The sequence below is a fragment of the Cheilinus undulatus genome, linkage group 17 (genome assembly GCF_018320785.1).
Source record: "Cheilinus undulatus linkage group 17, ASM1832078v1, whole genome shotgun sequence".
Lineage (NCBI taxonomy): Eukaryota > Metazoa > Chordata > Actinopteri > Labriformes > Labridae > Cheilinus > Cheilinus undulatus.
Window position 1 is genome coordinate 18,707,688 of NC_054881.1, and position 17,474 is coordinate 18,725,161.

A 17,474-nucleotide genomic window follows, 5' to 3' on the forward strand; every position below is an offset into this window, starting at 1 on the left:
GAAAACAGTACGAAGTATCTTTATTATATGCTCAAAGATCCAACCAGTCATGTAACAGAAATGCCATCAACCCTGCTCACCTGCTATGAAGTCTCCCAAATATTTACTGATGCATCCACATGTCTGTTGACCTCAGCTTCGCACTGCAAATTTCACCAGCTTGCAAGCAGGACAGAGTCAGAGTAAAGTTTGAGTGAAGAATACTTTTTCCAAAGTTTTAAGCATGTGTGAAACGCCATAGTACTCTAAACAAACTGTGCCATGCCCTCTTACGGTGAATAAAATTGTGACACAATGCAGATCACTACATCACGGTATCATTGTGAATGTCTCAAGGCCTCAAGATAGAAGAGCTTCACCATGGCACAGTCACGGAGTTGCACTGAGAAAACACCTTTTGTTTGAGAACATACAGGGTTTTAAAAATATTTTTTTAAATGATTTTTTATAGAAAATAGAAGGAGGGAGTATGTTCATTATATTTCCTTATACCAAGAAAGGTCTCTTGCCCAGCAATTGACCATAATCTGCATGTAATAAAAAAATCCTTCATTTTTATAAAAATCTTGAAACAGGTTGTTTCATTCAAGAAACTTGCTGACAAAGTCTTGCATTTCTACTTCTACTGGCTCGCTCAAGAAGGCAAAACCTCCAAAAAATTCTTGGAACCAGTGCGCTGTTTCTCAGCCAGGGGTTTTCTACATCAAAAAATACTCTAGTGCTACGCTTGACCTTATTCTGTCGCTGTTATTCTTTTCTTTTTCAGAATTAAAGCAGTCAATTCTAAATTTTGAGGTTGCTGACAGCCTTTAGATCCTGACATGATTTTTATTGAAATCTGGGTCAAATTTTCAAACAGCTTTATGAGGTTAGATTTTTTTGTTTGTGGATCAAAAAGGAAAAAGGACCTAGAGATTTTTCTGAAAAAATAAATTTGGGATTGTTGGAGAAATTGGACAGCAATTTTAAGTCCTCTAAATACATGATTTTTAGTGTTCTACTGTGGTGTTTTAGGGTTTGAATGTTTATCAGCAATGCTGATTATCTGTAATGGCATTTTATTTCAGGGGTTCCACAACGTAAACTACATCATCATTGCGATATTGAAGTTGGAATTGTCTAACTGAGTGAGCAACTTCACTCATAGTACTAAAGTGTCTCATGTCCAAAGGCATTCTGGGAAAACTGCAAATAAAGTAATGACTGTAGAAATTATTCGTGCAAAATTCTAAAAAAATACTTAGAATGATTGAGAACTGTTATTTCAAACTAAAAATATGTTTTAACTTAAAAAAGGACTTATGTTTACTTTAAAATCCCTAATAGCTATTTTAGCTCTACTTTTCAAACAACATTTTACTATTCAGTCTTACAGTGCAATATCAGTTATCAGTCTCATGGACTAATAATAAATGGCATCAGTATCAGCTCTGAAAAATCATTTAGAGGTTCGATTTTATGCAAATTTTCACATCAGTCCAAGTCATTTCAATGGGTGACTGATGATTCAAAACAGCACCTGCTGCTTCCTTCTCTCTCACTCACGGCCCCCCTTCCTTTTCTCTCTCCCTCTATCTCACCGTAAACCTAACTTCAAACACTGTGGATTGCTCTTGTTATGCCACAGATAAAGGCACATGTTTTTACTTTACAGCCACATAAGAGACTGAATTAAAAAGTTGCTCTCTTTCTCTCCATCTTGGCACAGCTGTGATGTACGAGCTGGTGCCATATGAAGCTTTCAGTCAGGACAGATCAATCCATAGTGATTTACAAGGAGTGACAGAGCCAAATGCTCTGAGTAAGAAACAATTTGCCACATTCTTTGATTTTTCGTAGTGTATGTAAACACATTCCAATGGGGTCAGTGTGCAAGGTTGGGTGTGTGATAATCTTTTTTTTTAAATTATGGATCTGAAAAATCCAAAAGTAATGGACCCAGTGTGTAACGACCTTAATAGTGGCAAGAAGTTGGAGAGAATCTGGCCCGTAAAAATATGCACATTCTTCTTTTTAGAAATTTGGAAATACTTTTAGAAATGTCTTTATCTGTTGGTATTGTTTGCCTTTATGTGGTAGGAAAGAGTGAGAAATTGTGGAGATAGTGTGGGGAATAATATTCAGTAAAGAAGCCACAGTCAGACTTGAACTGGTGCTGCTTTCTTGGTGGACTAAAGCCACGACACATGGGCTACAACTCCACCACAAGGCCATCAGTGTCCCACTTTAAGAAATGTATTCTTTTTAAATGTATTTGTGTGCCTCTATGTGGTAGGAAAGTGTGAAGAGTAGGAAATTAGGGAGGGACGGAAGCCTGCTTACATGAGGATTGACTAAACCGCACAATATCTGCGTCCTACTTTTATACATTTCTTGAAATAGGTTGTTTTGTGTCAAAAACTTGGTGAAATGATCAGGTTTCGTAACTTTTATTTTGACTTTTTCATGGTTCAACTTCAAAAAAAAAAAATCCCAAACAGGCCAAGAGTCTGACTTTGCTGGCCAAGAGGGAAGATTTAAGGGCTAAAAACTGATGCTAGAGCGTCTTTCCAGTCGTAACTTTAGTATAAATGAATAAAAATGCAAAGAAAAGACTAAATGATTACTATTCTTGAGTCACATGTGCATTCACTGTGTCAGAATTTAAAGAATCTTGCCGTAAACCAATAAACCTGCCACACTTATTAGTACCCCCTCATCACCACTTCCTGTCAGTCAGACCCTGGCAGCCTGAGGGCCTGGGCTTATTAGTCAGAGAGGGTAAAGAAGGGCGGGGGCTGCCTCTCTCTGCAGGCAGGGTCGTAGAGAGCACAGAAGAATGACGGGCGTCTCCGCAGGACGACTGTTCCTCCTCCACAGAAATCTTATTATAAGGCAGAGTCTGATTAAAACCATTCTGTAAGGCACAGGTGATTAAAGCAGAGGCAGTGGTAGGACACTGAACATGATATGAGAAAGTGAATAAGGCAGATATCCTATCTGTGAAGTGCTGCTCTTTCATTTCATGCTCGGAGAGTCCGCAGCGCTGTAAGGAGGCTTAATGCTCCTGCACTTTGTAATAAAATGAAAGGTAAACCTCAGATAAGAAGCCTCTCATCCTCATTTTATTGATAGTTTCTGAACCCTCCCTGCAGGAAATCACATTCACTCCGCTCTCTTTGATGCCTTTTCAGATTGACACTTCCTCAGGGGTGGAAACTCCAATTCTGACCCCACCCCGGGTCTCTTCAGCCTGGACACTGTCCTCCTGTCATAGCCTCTGGCCTCTAGAGCGGAAGTGTCTATCACCCCCGCAACTGTGCTGTCCTGCCTGTTATAATCCCTCTGCCTCACCTTAGATAATACACCCCCCACTGAGATTGTCCAAAAAAAGGCAATACCATTTCAATGCCAGTGCTGCAAAAATGAAAGACAAAGCACATCAACTGATCCACTACCTGTTCCTGTGAAGATACAGCATCAAATGACCTGGGCTAAAGGTTCAAGGAGAAAAACACAAATGAAATACTTATCAACAAGAAGCAAGCTGATGAAACAACAAGTCCAACTCGTAACATTAGCAAACCTTTTCATTAAAATGGACCTTTTCTTGCAAGAAAATAAATTCATAGATGTGTCATTGTTTCACAGTCATTATTTCAGTCTAGCACATGATGGTATTTTGCCATCACAGTTGGCGTTGTCGTCAGGATCTTATGAGTGATTCGTAAAATTTGCTATCACACTGCCTTGCAGTTCACTGTTATTTTACTGTAGGTCGTCCACAATCGGGTTGTCCCAAATGGTTGTTAGGGGTCAGGAAGTGGGTTAAAGCCATTACAATGAATGGAAACATTTAGTACCCTAAAGCTGTAAATGGACCATAGATAGAACATTTTTAAACTTAGCAAAAAAAAAGTAAGGAAATATGTGTTTGGTAGATTGTTTCTTTCTTGTGACAATGCTTCTTGGTAAAAAATATTATACCATTAGAAAGCCTTTTTAATTTCCCTTTTAAATGGTGCCACATTTGTAAGGAACATGCTTTTGAGGGATGAGCAGCAGAGCTGAGAATGTGGATCACGCCCATGAAAAATTTGCCAGATCTTCTCTGCAAATGCCAAACAGCTTATTCTGCTGTTGCTATTGACTTTCGTTTGGAGCTTCTGGTAGCCCCAAGAGATGAGAATCAGGTGCCTGATTCCCATCACTGGAGGCAATCTTGATACCGAAAGATACTGAGATAAGATTTCTGCAACCGGTGGCAATCCCATACCTCCACAGTCTGGGATCAAATTCTATCCTCCAAGATGGTAACACTCGCCCCCCACAGAGCGAGGTTTATCAGAGACATATCGAGTATGATCTCTACGCTACAAACAAGGGAATTTTTTTTGCACACTTAAACCAATTCACATGGTGTGGAGGCGATCAACATCGAAATTTCCTCAATCCTGAGTCTGACTAATAATGAGTTTTTCACCAACGAGCCTGTTCTGCATAACGGCTCTTTAATGTGCTAGCTCCTGTTTGAGTGCCAGTGTCCTTTCCTCATTTTTTGGGGTTACTTAATCCACACTTTTAAAAACAAACTGGTACAAATAAAGAGCCGTTTGGGGGCCAAACAACCAGCTCTACAAAGCTAAGCAAAATGACCTGGATCTTTTAAAAGAGATGGATTTCTCGTCACAATGAGTGACTCTGAACAGACATCGGCTGAGGAAACACAAGTAAGATCAGAGTTTGATGTGGTAAACCATAAAACAGTACTGAACCAAACCAGACCGCTTTGTGGAAATGGACCATACACTCATACAGGCTTCAGACAGTGGCTTTTTTATTTCCTGCCTACTTCCATTTCTCCATGATTTTTTTTTTTTTTTTTTTTTTTTTTTTTTTACTTTTTTAACTGAATATTTTGCAAAAAGTAGCTTCAAAGTTAAGAACTTTTATTTTCACACGTTGAAGGCTTTGCATAGTCGTAAACAGCACAAACACATGGTTTTTCTGTGATCATTTTTCTATGCAGAAATCACTTCTTGACCCCCAAGGAGAGTTATCTACTGCTGCATAGCATCATCTGCACAGAACCTATTCAAAACTTTTGTTTTTATGCATCCATCCTATCTATTCTATGAATAAATTCAATATTTATTACTTTAAAAAGTATTGTGCACTAAAGAAACAACACTAGAGAAAAAATCATTTATCATAATTAAAAGCATGAATGCTTTTAAGGACAGTTACAAGTCTATGTGCTACCAAAGTGTTGGAATATGTTGTTACTTTCCTGTAAGTAACAAGAAGGTTGTCCTGACTCTTTCCAAAGTCATGACAACTTTAGTAGCCTCTGGCCTCTAGTGCAGAAGTTCCTATCACCCCCACAACTGTGCTGTCCCGCCCGTTATAATCCCCCTGCCCCACCTTAGATAATATATGCACACTCCCCACAACCACGTCTCCTTCTCCCGTCTCCTCCTCTTTCTCCCCACACAGCTAAGATCCAGCTATGGGCCGCTGAGTACAAGCGAAACAAAAGCGGCCTTTCAGGCGCTCTGCGCCGGCTCTGGGAGAGGGGCTGCGGTCCTGAGACCCAGTCAATATTTGGACGTGGTTGCCTTTTTGTGACCGTTTTTAATCCAAGCGGAACCAAGCAGCAGGGAGCCGGGAAAAGGCTGAGAGGGGAAAGCGAGGGTAAACAGTGGGAACAATGCAAACGGGGCAACGCACAATACCACTGGGAAACTATCACAACATCAGCTCGCCACCAAGTGAAAAATAGAGTATTGTTTCTTTAAGTGGAGATTAAAAAGAGAGCAGTGTAAGAAAAAGCAAATAGTGGAGGTCACTGTGCTAAAAAGAGAAACGCGTGCACTCCAAGTGTCAACTCGAGGACTTTACTCCAATTTCTGGGGTTTTACTTCAACCACAAACAATCACAGATGTGCAAAATGAAGAAGAACATTTAGATCATCAAAGAGGTCTTTCAAAGTCAACAAGCAGACTTCTGTCAAACATGAATCAGGCCAATGAAAAGATTCTTTGATTGTCTTATGGAGAAATATGTTGCATCTGCTGGGGAAAGCTTTGGAGGGGCATTATCAGGGATTAAAGGAAACCCCCGGGGTGACAGAGCTCTCCCTGAATGCTGGAATCCCTCTCTCCCCAGCTGTCAGGTCGTTAGTCCCACCCAATGAGCTTCTTTGATGACGAGGGGTATCAGTTTCCATGGCGTTCGAGACACAAACAGCTCGGAAGATTAAGGACGGAACCCGGCCCTGATTCTCCGCTGATCCCACCTATCAGCAACAAATAAACACCTTAGGCCACGGCAGCGCCTGCCTGCAGACCATATGGACCCGGGTGGGTTTTAATGAAGCAGCTAAAGAGCTGGTGAGCAGGGAATTCACTAATAGCTCCTTGTCAGAGCAGCAGTAAGTACCCCACTCGTACGCTTTATTCCATCATTTGGTTACCGACACAGACGGCGAGGCTGACAAGGAACATCTGTGTCTCATTTTTCTTACATGAGCCTTTTCCACAACCAAATGCTTCAGGTTTTATTTTCTGAGCTTTGCTTTCTGCTCTTGGGGCTGATGTTTCTGTCGTTCTGCCACTTTCCAATCAAACAAACTTAAGACGGGATTTATTAGCTGGAACTAACTGCTTTATGAATCATCTGCACATGTGCAAAAAATGACTTTTCTCACACAAAAACAGCAGAATTGGCACCATTTTCACCTAATGAGATGCACTTTAACTACAGGTTTTAAGTTCTGACATATGGCTGCATTAATGGGCGGTATAAGCTGTTAATGTTTTTTGTATGCAACTTTTTACCACCAACAATCTTCCAATAAGACTCTCTAATGAGAGGGTTTATTGGCTAATGTTACAAATACTGAATATGTTATTAGCAACTTTGTATTTGCATGTTTAATATTTAATTATTCAGCATCCCAAAGTATAATTTAAGTCTATCAGTCTATATATCAACAGTGTGAAGCAATTCCTGATAAGTCTTGGTTTGGTGATGACCACAGAACAGTTTTCCATTTTGCTTCACTCCATTTTAAATGAGCTTTGACCCAGAGATGATGTGATTTCTACAGATTCTCTGAATCTTTTAAGTTATATGCTGTAGATGGTGGGATGTTCAAGCCTTCGCAGTTTCATGCTGAGAAATATTTTGTGAAATTGTTCCACGATTTTTAGAAGTAGATTATTGCAGATTGGTAAATCTCTACCCGTCTTAACTTCTGAGAGACTCTGCCTCTTTAAAATACTTCGGTTATACCCAGTCACGTTACTGACCTGATGCCAATTAACTGAGTTGGTTGCAAAATGCTCTTCTAGTTGTTTTTCATTGGTACCACTTACTTTGAGAGGGACCCAACTGCAGTCAAGATGGCTGACATGGGCGTCGTGATACATCCAATCCATGCTGGAAGTCCCAGGCGGAAGTTTCTTCTTTTTGTTAGACTCAGCTGCCAGCGCCTAAGCCCAATCCTTGGTACTAGATCTCAAATATATCACCTTCCCCACTGCCTTACCCTGAACCTAACCACTTGGGTTTTGATGCCTAAGCCTAACCTTACATGTACGGACATCCGGTTGAGGCTTCCGGTAAGGATTGGATGTATGTCAGCCATCTTGCCTGCATCAAGGTACTCTTGCTTACTTTTCCAGCCTTTTGTTGCCCATGGCAAGGCCGCCCATAAAAGGGGGATATATGGTAGAGCTTTCTGGGGCTCTGACAAATGGGGGGGCCATGGAGGTCAGCAAAATACCCATCTATTTTAAAGTTAACCAGTGATATCAATATTTACTTTTCAACCTGAATAATAACCCCTCTATCAGGGCAACAAAAAATGTCTTTTAAATTTTATTTAAGCTGTAGTATAAAATAACCTTTTTCAAAATATAAACCTCTTTTCTTTAAACAGAAGTACTTTTTTTTTTTAAATATTGACAATTATAAGAGGCAAAAGTGGTGAAATGGGCACACACAAGGCAAAATGGTCTGGAAAAGGGGTTAAAAAGTTGTAGATATGAACAGAAAAAGTGGCTGGGGGGGGGGGTTAAAATTGGTGAAAAGGGCTAAAAAAGTGGCCAAAATGAATTAAAAGAGGCAAGAAAACTTACAAAAGAGGCAAAATTGGTAAAAAATAAATAAAAAATAAAAAAAGAGGCACATTTGGCAGTAAAAAGTAGTGATAAGGGGTTAAAAAGTGGCAACAATGGGTTCAAAGTGTTGTAAATGGGTCAGAAAGTAGCAAAAATTAGGGAAACAGGCAAAAATAGGTGAAAATTGTGAAAAACTGAGTAAAAGTGGCAAAAAGAGGATCCAAGAAACAAAATGGGTTAAAAAGTGGCAACAATGGATTAAAAAAGGCAGATATGGGCCAGAAAGAGGTGGAAAAGGTTCCAAGTTGTTAAAATGGGTCAAATAGTGGCAAGAAATGAATTTTAAAAAGGCTAAAGGGCAAAAGAGGTGAATTTGGCAAAAAGAGGCAAAATGGGCAGGAAAAAGGGGTTAAAAGGTTGTAGATATGAACAAAAAGTAGTTACAAAGGGTGGGGGGCAAAACAGGTAGGAGATGGGTGGTGAAAAGGGGGCTAAAAGGGGCAAAAATGGGTGAAAAGTCACAGGTATGGGCAGAAAACATGTAAAAAAAATGGGCTAACAGAGGCAGAAATAGGCAAAATATGGACAAAATATTGTTAAATTAGCTGTAAAGAGTGGTGAAAAGAGGTTAAAAATACTTTCAATATTAGAAACTAATAAAAGCTTAACATGCTTTCCAACTCCCAATGAGTTACCTGTTTGAAAGGTTGCCCGCACCATTGCTACTGATCCAACATGTACAGTATATTGATATCATCAATAAATCACAACTGGGGTGGGTCCATTTATTGAGTTTTCTGGGTAGGCGTGGCCTTGTCCCTAATTTTTTGAGATGGGATGGGTTATTCAAAATAGGCTAATATTTTTCATGAAATGTTACATTTCTCATTTTCTACAACTGATTTGTTGTTTATGTTCTATTGTCAATAAAATATAGCTTTATGAGATTTGCACATCATTGTGTATATTTACATTTTACACAGCATTTTATGTTTTTTGGAATTAAGGTTGTAGTTTTTTATCCAAATTAGAAGCTTCTTAAGACTTTTAAACTTGTGCACAGCCTCTGCAGACAACACCTCCAGAATAATGGACTAACGCTGTGGAGAATGGTGTGAAAGATTTGACCGCAGCCTCTATTTGCATAATTATCTGAAGCCTTTCTGCTTCTATTTGAGGAATCTGGCACCAAAAAAAGCTTTTTGAGTCGAGCCATCAAAAATATCTCAGCAGTTTCATTCTAACAAGACTCCCTGATTCTGGAGTTTCATTTAATTTGATTAAGTAGCTTACACGAGTGAGTAAAGCTACTCGCTGTCACCGTGGAGGCTTTTCAAACTCCAGGCGAAACTGAACCATCCTGAGGGCTGTAAATCCCTCCTCCAGCGCTGCTCACAGTCCTCCCCGTCTGAGCCTAATCAGCAACAAGCATCGGCACAGGGGGATGTTTCTGTGAGATGAAAGCACTGCAAACATGGACGCACGTTGGTCCAAATTACAAGAAGGTTTCTGTCTTTCTTTCAGCCCCATTTGAAACAATAGAAAAACATGAAAATGTCAACGCATTTCCATTTTTCACGACTCACTTCCCTTTTCAATTCCAGGGCTCCTGTAGGGGATTTCATGAATGGCTGAGTATGGACTGCTGCTCCGGATGCCGTTTCTCCCACTTTGGTCAAACATGCAGCAGAGAAGGCAGACGGGGGGGGGGGGCTCATCTGGAAGTGGGGACTGTACCACAGCAGGTTCCCAGGGCTCCAATACTGAGTATGGTTACATTAAACAGCAGGGATCTGGGGCCCAAAAGCTTGTATGGAATACTGTTAGGTTGTGCTGAGGGTCATGGGGCCCCTGGCTCTAAACACGGCCCTCTCTTACATTATACAGCCGGGGTCAGGTTTAGATTAAAGTCATGAATGAGAAAAGGAGACAGTCATTTAGAGTTACTCATTTATTTAGCCTCCATTCTGCAGAGACAAAGCCCAGGCGGGGTGCCAGTGCCGGGGCCATCACCGGGGCCCCATGGCCGGCGGTGCTGCCCCGGTTTTGACCCTGACAACGGTCCCCTCCGCGCTGCTTAACCCGAAACTCGCCTGGTTTCTACCGAGTGTGTGACCTCAGCATGTGTGTATCTCTCACAAGACCGGGCATCACGCTGGGCCCTGGCCGCAGCTGAAATACCCCCGTGTACCCCGCCATTGTTTGCCCCAGCATGGGCCAGGAGGGGGGCAGGAGGGGCGGGGTGGGGGTGGAGGAGTGGGGAGCATGGCAACCAAGAAACAGGACTTGGGAAGTGGGAACAGCTTGCACAAAGAGGAAAAATCTACCTGCATGGGGCGACGTTGCGCTATTTGACGACCTCATAATTCCATTCGAGCTATATGGGGGTGCTAAATGTCTATTTTTAAGTCTATGGTTATGTTTTACGTTATCACTGTTCTAACTTCTTACTGTGATGGTAGATCTGCATGTGCAGCACTTGGAGTCCAAGGAGAATTTCTCCAAGGGGACAAAAAAGTGTACCATATCGTATCGCCTGTTTTCTCCAAATAAATATGGTGTGTGACCTGTCTTGGTATGAATTATCAACTTATCAAAACTTTTCATGCAATTGTAAAATAACTCATGGACTTTTTGTCCATCTCCCAAGAGTGCATGAATACATTTAAAATAGGTCTGCCCCATTTTGCAGGCCAACGGAGCATCTGGCCTTTGAATCTCTTTAATTTCCCAATAGCTTAGAGTTTAAAGGGAAAAAATCTCCAAAAAAGTGGGAGTATTTAACAATTTAAAGATTGCAGGCGTTGGATTTCTGCTGATATCTGATATGCCAATATTTATAATTTAATTCAAGCTGATATGGATATCCATATGGATATATAACTGCAGCTTAAGCCTAAAACCTTAGTCCTTTAAACACTCTTTAAACTGCAGGGATGAACAAACAAACTTTAGGACTTTTAACACTCGTAAGTTTCAGAAATTAGGATGAACAAATGAAAAGGTCCAGCCTGAAACTCTATAAAGTAATTTCTTCAGATATTTATAGCTGATACATGCAGATATTTGCATTTGTTATATCTAGGGATGCACAAATGCATCAGTTTGCTAAGGCATCGGCCCATACCGCATCTCTGAAAATGACGTCAGATATCAGTAACAGATGTTATCTGCTGTGGCTTAATGATTTCATGCTGACATTTAACTCACCAAACTGCTGATTTAGAGACGATATTTAGAACATTATTGTGGAAAGGAGGTGGCCTGTAAGACAAACTCTGATTTGTTTAAGGGGTCAGTCAGGAGAGGAAATTCAGGCATTGTGGAAAGAGGACACCAAAAGAAGTAATGAGAAAAACTAGGGATGAACAATATCGGCATCGGTAGATATTAGCTTAAGCAATAATTAATCCATATCTATACAATCTGCTTTATCAGCTGTAAATATTGGTGGTGCGAACAAATCAGTTGGGGGAGTTTTAGGCTGGCTCAACAGATATACATCAGCTGAAGTCTTTTTTTCTTTATTCTGCAGCATTCATTACACTTTAAGTCTGTTTGAAGGACTGAGGTCTGAACTACAGTTAAATATTTACATCAATATCAGCTAAAATTAATTTGTAACTTCCATCTTATTGGATAAAGACAAAAATGCAATATTGTGCACCCCTAGAAAATCCAGTATCGGCTTAGCTAAATTTACATCTTTTAGTATATTGGTATCGGCATCAGCCTGATTTTAACAATCAGTGCATCTCTAGACATATTATTTGTACATGTCTGCAGGAATTGTCATACAAATTCATAATTTACTTTTTAATAGAGATGCACAATCATGGGTTTTTGCTAATATCAGATATGCTAATATTTGCAAAATAATCCAAGCCAATGAAGATATCGATACCAATAATCAAATGTGGTTCAAACCTTGAACTTCACACTATTTAAAGCTTGGGAACAAACAAATGGACAGATTTTAGCCATTTTAACACGCACACATGTGTAAGGAATTATGATGAATAAAGAAAAGGTCCAGCCTAAAACTTTCCCAACTTATTTGTTTGTACCACCAATCTTTCCAGCTTATCTGCAAACAGCGATGTAATGCCAACAATATTGTGCATCCCTACTGCTTAAGCTAATATCTGCTGATAATGTTGTGCATCCCTATTAAAGATGATCCAAAAATGTATGCACTGTGTCAAACGCTTTTTTCAAACCACTTGACAAGTCACATAGTCAACCACTTAAGAAGCCTATAGACTCACAAAGAAGGACATTTCACGATGCACCTTCTGTATTATAAATGGGCATGTGTAGTACAGTTACAAGGTCACCGTAAGGCATGCTTTATGTATGAGAAAATGGATGGATCAAGTCCTAGAAGAAAGTCTAGAAGGAAAAAAAAGTGTATCTCTTATGTTGCAAATGAAAACTGGATCAGTGGGTGAAAAACGAGACATTCAACAAGAATCTGAGTAGACCCTACTGTGTGAATCCTTAGTCAGGATGGCCCTAACACAGCCAGAGAGCGGGACAGACCACTCTTATCAGATGCACATATCTGTCTGTTAACTGAGCAGGAACTGCATCAGCCTTTGATCTCCCCACCACAACATTTGCATTTGTAACATTAACATCCTGTCAGCTCAGCCCCTCTGATGACCAATAAACCAGATTCTCGTTCACCCAAGAGCAAATGATGATGTGAATTTCCTTTTTATCTAGATTCATAATGAAACTTTAGCCCTGGAGAGTGTTTCCTGTCCATCTGAAATAAAGTGACACACAGTCAGATGTGCCAAGAGAGAGGCACTGAGTCACCATGGGAGATGTACTGACACATAAAGGAGGGAGTTTGGGAGCAGAAACGGCACGTTGGTACGAGACTTTTATGCAAACTTGCAAAACAGGAACGAGTGATACTGGACTTTCCCTGTCATATGATATGGGGACATTTCCAAACTTACTTGAGCAGATACTGATTTATATGAGAACATTTATAATCTTAAAGAACATCTTAGTGTGACGGTCTATTTTTTGTTAAAAACAGACAGGAATCAGTTGATTATGAAATGCATGACGGATGCACTCTTTCTGAAATGTAGACATTCACTAACACAAAGTCATTTCTTTGGATTACGTGTGCATTATATGCAAAATGTATTCTTGGACGCCTGTTTGAGAGATGCAAACAACACTGTATCAACACACGGGCAGACAGTGAGCTCTGTAGAGCGCTAAATAGAAATGCAACACTTTTAGTGGAGCTTTCAAACTTTTAAATACTTCTAAAATTAATTCATCTAATTAAAAAGCAGGTTTGCAGTGTGGTTCGCTGAGACAAACCTGGCAAAGTGCTTGAAATAAATAAAAAAATGCATTCTTTTTAAGTAGATAAGACCTAAATTTCAGTCTTTAAAGGACACTTCGGAAAGAGTAAGGACTAAGCAGGAAAAGAAAAAACTTCAGTCCTTGCACATTCTGCCTATACATCTGCTGCAGACCTGATCATATCTGCAGATACAGCAATAAACTTTTAAAGCTTTTATCTGCCATTATCCCTATTGTTCCATAAATACTGCATTTCTCTTCCGTTTATGAGAGAAAACGTCACTTCAGTGCAGAACTCGCTCAAACAAGACTATTTTTATGCAAATTTGCAACCTTTGCAACACTGCAAAGTTTTAACTGCAAATACACTCAGACATTTTCTCAGCAAAGTACCGTCCCTGAAAAGTAGAAATAAAAGTACACCACGTTAAAACAAAATTTGGCCCCCAAAAAAAGCCTCCCAGCTTGAGTCTCTATTTGGCACAAAATCAATCCTGTCATTGCCAATCAACAGCAGCAGACTGGAAGCGACTCAGCATTATTCAAAGGCAGCAGCTCAGTGGAACACATTTCTCTCAGCGCTTCTTTGCACTCCTCATTTCGACTTGAGCGCGGAGCAAACAGCGAACATTAATGCGTAATAGCGGTCAGGATGTGTGAAAAAATGGCATGTTATTCCTCTGTCCGCGGTGATTTATGTCCCTCAGGTTATTACGGCGATGATTCGGGAAGGATGGAGGATTATTAAAGTGTAATCATGGCAACAATCCATCAAAGGAGACAACACATAAAGGCGGAAGAATGGACAGCACAGTGAGACTCTCTGTTTGACTGTCCTGTTTATGGTGATACAACGCTGTACCTTTACAGAAATGTTTATGCCATTTCATCCACTTGAGTTCTGTTTTAAAAGAAGCTTTTTGTGTCAGATTAAATCTGCAAAGCCTGGGGAAAGGGCAGGAGATGCCATTTAAGACGGAGCATATGAGGAACATGCAACTGTAATGGCTTGTTATGGTTTTTTTGCACCGCTTAAAGTGTTTTCTGATGTCTTAGAAGGGTCTGGAGCTTTATGTGCATGGCTCGTAAATAAATTCAGTCATAGTGCGCCTAAGAAGAGCTCATAATGGGGATGATTAAACGCAAATGCCGTTACGCACAACTTCAAAGAGATAGGATAACTGATCAGCTCTTGATCTTTAAATATGAGCAGTGAGTTTGCGCATCTTTTAGTAAGTTGTTGTACATTTGATGCGTCTTAATGCTACAAAAGTTCAAGCATACCAGCCACTGAACAATAAAACATGTGAACCGGTTGGAGTGCAGCTACACCCGAGCACCGTCAAGGCTGAAGGAGCTGTGTTACCCCCTGTGTGAGAGCTGAGGAGCAGCCGGGCGGCCAGGCGACAGGGTCGGTTACTTACTTTGGGTTGGTCCGGTTCCAGAAGACGGCGTATCGGTCGGACACCACCTTGGATGCCGGATCCTGCCCGAACACACACATCCCAATGATGAGGATGAGGAAGAGGATCATTTCCACCTGCGGCATGTTTGCTGGGGGAACTCCGAAAATCGATTACAGTCCCTCCTCGGGATCAGGTTTAAAAACGGATGGATTTCGAGGTGAAGTCTTGACACTTTGCGCGTTATATTCCCGCACAGATGTAGCCTCCTCCTAAATATTTGGATTAGATAAAAGCTTAAAGCTCTTCTTGAAAGGAAGCTCTGTCTTGTTCAGTCTGACAGTCAGATCAATGACTTCCTACCCCCTCTCTTTAACATAAACCAGTTTTGCGTAAAGTGAAATGAACAGTTAAAATCCAGGATATTTCAGCCTTTTCCACGAACTCCTTCCCTGTGGTTCAACTCCGCGCAGTGCAGCGAACACTTTCACCAACTCGTTTGAATTTCCACAGAGAAAGCAGCGCTGAGACGCAGGTACAAACACAAAACAAGGCAAAAATGTTCCACGATGCAAAAGCTAAACCACAGTAGAAGCACAGTCTTTCTGAGGCGCGGGGTCTCCACTCCTGTTCGCTGTGAACCACCGAAAAGAGACTCCAACCAGCAGCTTCAGCTCTCTGATCCCGCAGCTGTCCGAGCACCTCTGCCCCGCCGAACAACAACAACACACGGTCAGTGAATCAGACGTCTCCGCCGCGCGTCAAAGCTCACGATCTCCGGGTTAAACGTCCCCTGACCAGCGCTGTTAACAGCATGCAGGAACCAAACCGAGTCAACAGCACTGTGGCTCCTGCGGCCATGCTCTCCAGGACCAACCCCCCTCCTCCTCCAATCCCCCCCACTCTCTCTCTCTCCCCCTCTCTCTCTTCCTCCCTCCTACTGTGCCAGCCCAGGCACGCTGTAAAAAACGAAGCATGTGCAGCTCAGGCGTGAAAGATGATAAATCATGTTGATCTGTTTTCAAATAAAACGAATTACAATGCAAATTCAGCGTCCTTAGTTGCTTAATTTTCAAGTTCTGATGTGCAAAGAAGTCGAGAAAAGTCTAATTTAGAGAGCTACGGTGGCCATGACAGTCAACTGCAAAAAAACAATTCAGTCAGTGAAAAAATCATGAAAAACAAAAACATGCCATGAATTCAGATTTTGCAGAAAATATTTCTTGAAATTAAAGAAAGTTACTTCAAACTAAAAAAGTGACATGAAGAGCATTTGTGAAACACAAAATCATTTTGTCACATGCAATTACATTAAATGCAATATAAATGCAAATGAGTTTCATAATGCACAAAAGAGAAAAATGTTGAATACAAAAAATGCTAAATGCAACAGCAATGAAAAACTTTGTGGAATGCAAAATACTTTTTAAAACCCCAAAAATCTTTTTAAATGTTAAAAATTTTATTTTGAAACAAAGACATTGAGTGAATACAAAAAATGCACAGCAAAGCACACAACATTTCCATGAAATGCAAAATATTTAAATGAAATGCAAAAACATTTGGTTAAATGAAAATAAAATTGTGAAACACACAAAAAAAATTTAACCCACAATCATTTCATTGACTGCAAAAAAATGTAATGAAACACACAAAACATTTATGTAAAATGAAAAAAAAAACTTTTCCTGAAAAACCAAAACATTAAAAACATTGTAAAATAAAAAAGAAATCCTAAACAGTAAGTTTTCATGACACATAAAAATGTTTTTGGACCACAAAACATTTTGTTGAACGTAAAAACTTTTTATGAAATAGAAAAACTTTTTGTCAAATGCAATAAGGTTTAATGAAAAGCAAAAACTAATCCTGAAACACAAAAACATCTTGTTATATGAAAAACATTTTGCGAAGTACATAATCAGTTTTAAAAACAAACATTTTGTCGATCGCAAAACCTTTTCATGACAAGCCAAAACATTTTGTAAAAAGAAAAAGAAAACTATTCCTGAAACAAAAAATGTTATGAAACACAAAAAATACTTTCAACCCCCTCAAAATTTGCTGACCATAAAAACTTTTTTTGAAATGCAAATAAAATGTATTATTTAAATAAAAAACTGTTTCTTGAACACAAAATCCTCTCATTGCACCTAAATAAACATTTTATGAAATGCTAAAATAATTTATGAAACGCAAAAATGTTTTTTAAACACAACATACTTTGTTGAATACAAAAAGCTTTTTCTTAAATGCAAAAACAGTTAATAAAACAAACAAAAACTTTTTTTGTGAAATACAAACAACTTTATTGAATCCAAAAACTAAAAATGAAAAGCAAAAATATATTGTGAAGAAAAACAGCAGTTTGTGCAACAATACATCCATGTTTCACAATGTTTTTATGTTCCCTGGCATCTTCATCTGTTTCATGAAATATTTTTAGTAATTTAGATTAATTTAAGGTTTAAAAAAACATTTACATTAATTGAAACGTTTTAGCAGTTGACTTTCATGGCCACCATAGAACAGTTATTTTAGCTTTGGGCATTTAAGCACCAGTTCAAGTTTCTTCACATTTCTCTCTGAGAGCAGCGTATCTGTCACTGCTCACACTTTTTACAGTGTACA

General features: G+C 39.7%; 1 protein-coding gene across 1 annotated transcript in view; it reads right to left on the reverse strand.

Annotated features, from left to right (window-relative positions):
- LOC121525309 (ephrin-A5b-like) overlaps positions 1-15,706 on the reverse strand; it is a 135,040-nt gene extending 119,334 nt beyond the window's left edge. The window contains exon 1 of the mRNA XM_041811217.1: positions 14,865-15,706. Coding sequence (XP_041667151.1) covers positions 14,865-14,989 — 125 coding nt within the window. The 5' untranslated portion in view covers positions 14,990-15,706. The remainder of the gene's footprint in view (positions 1-14,864) is intronic.
- Positions 15,707-17,474: the final 1,768 nt, after the last annotated feature.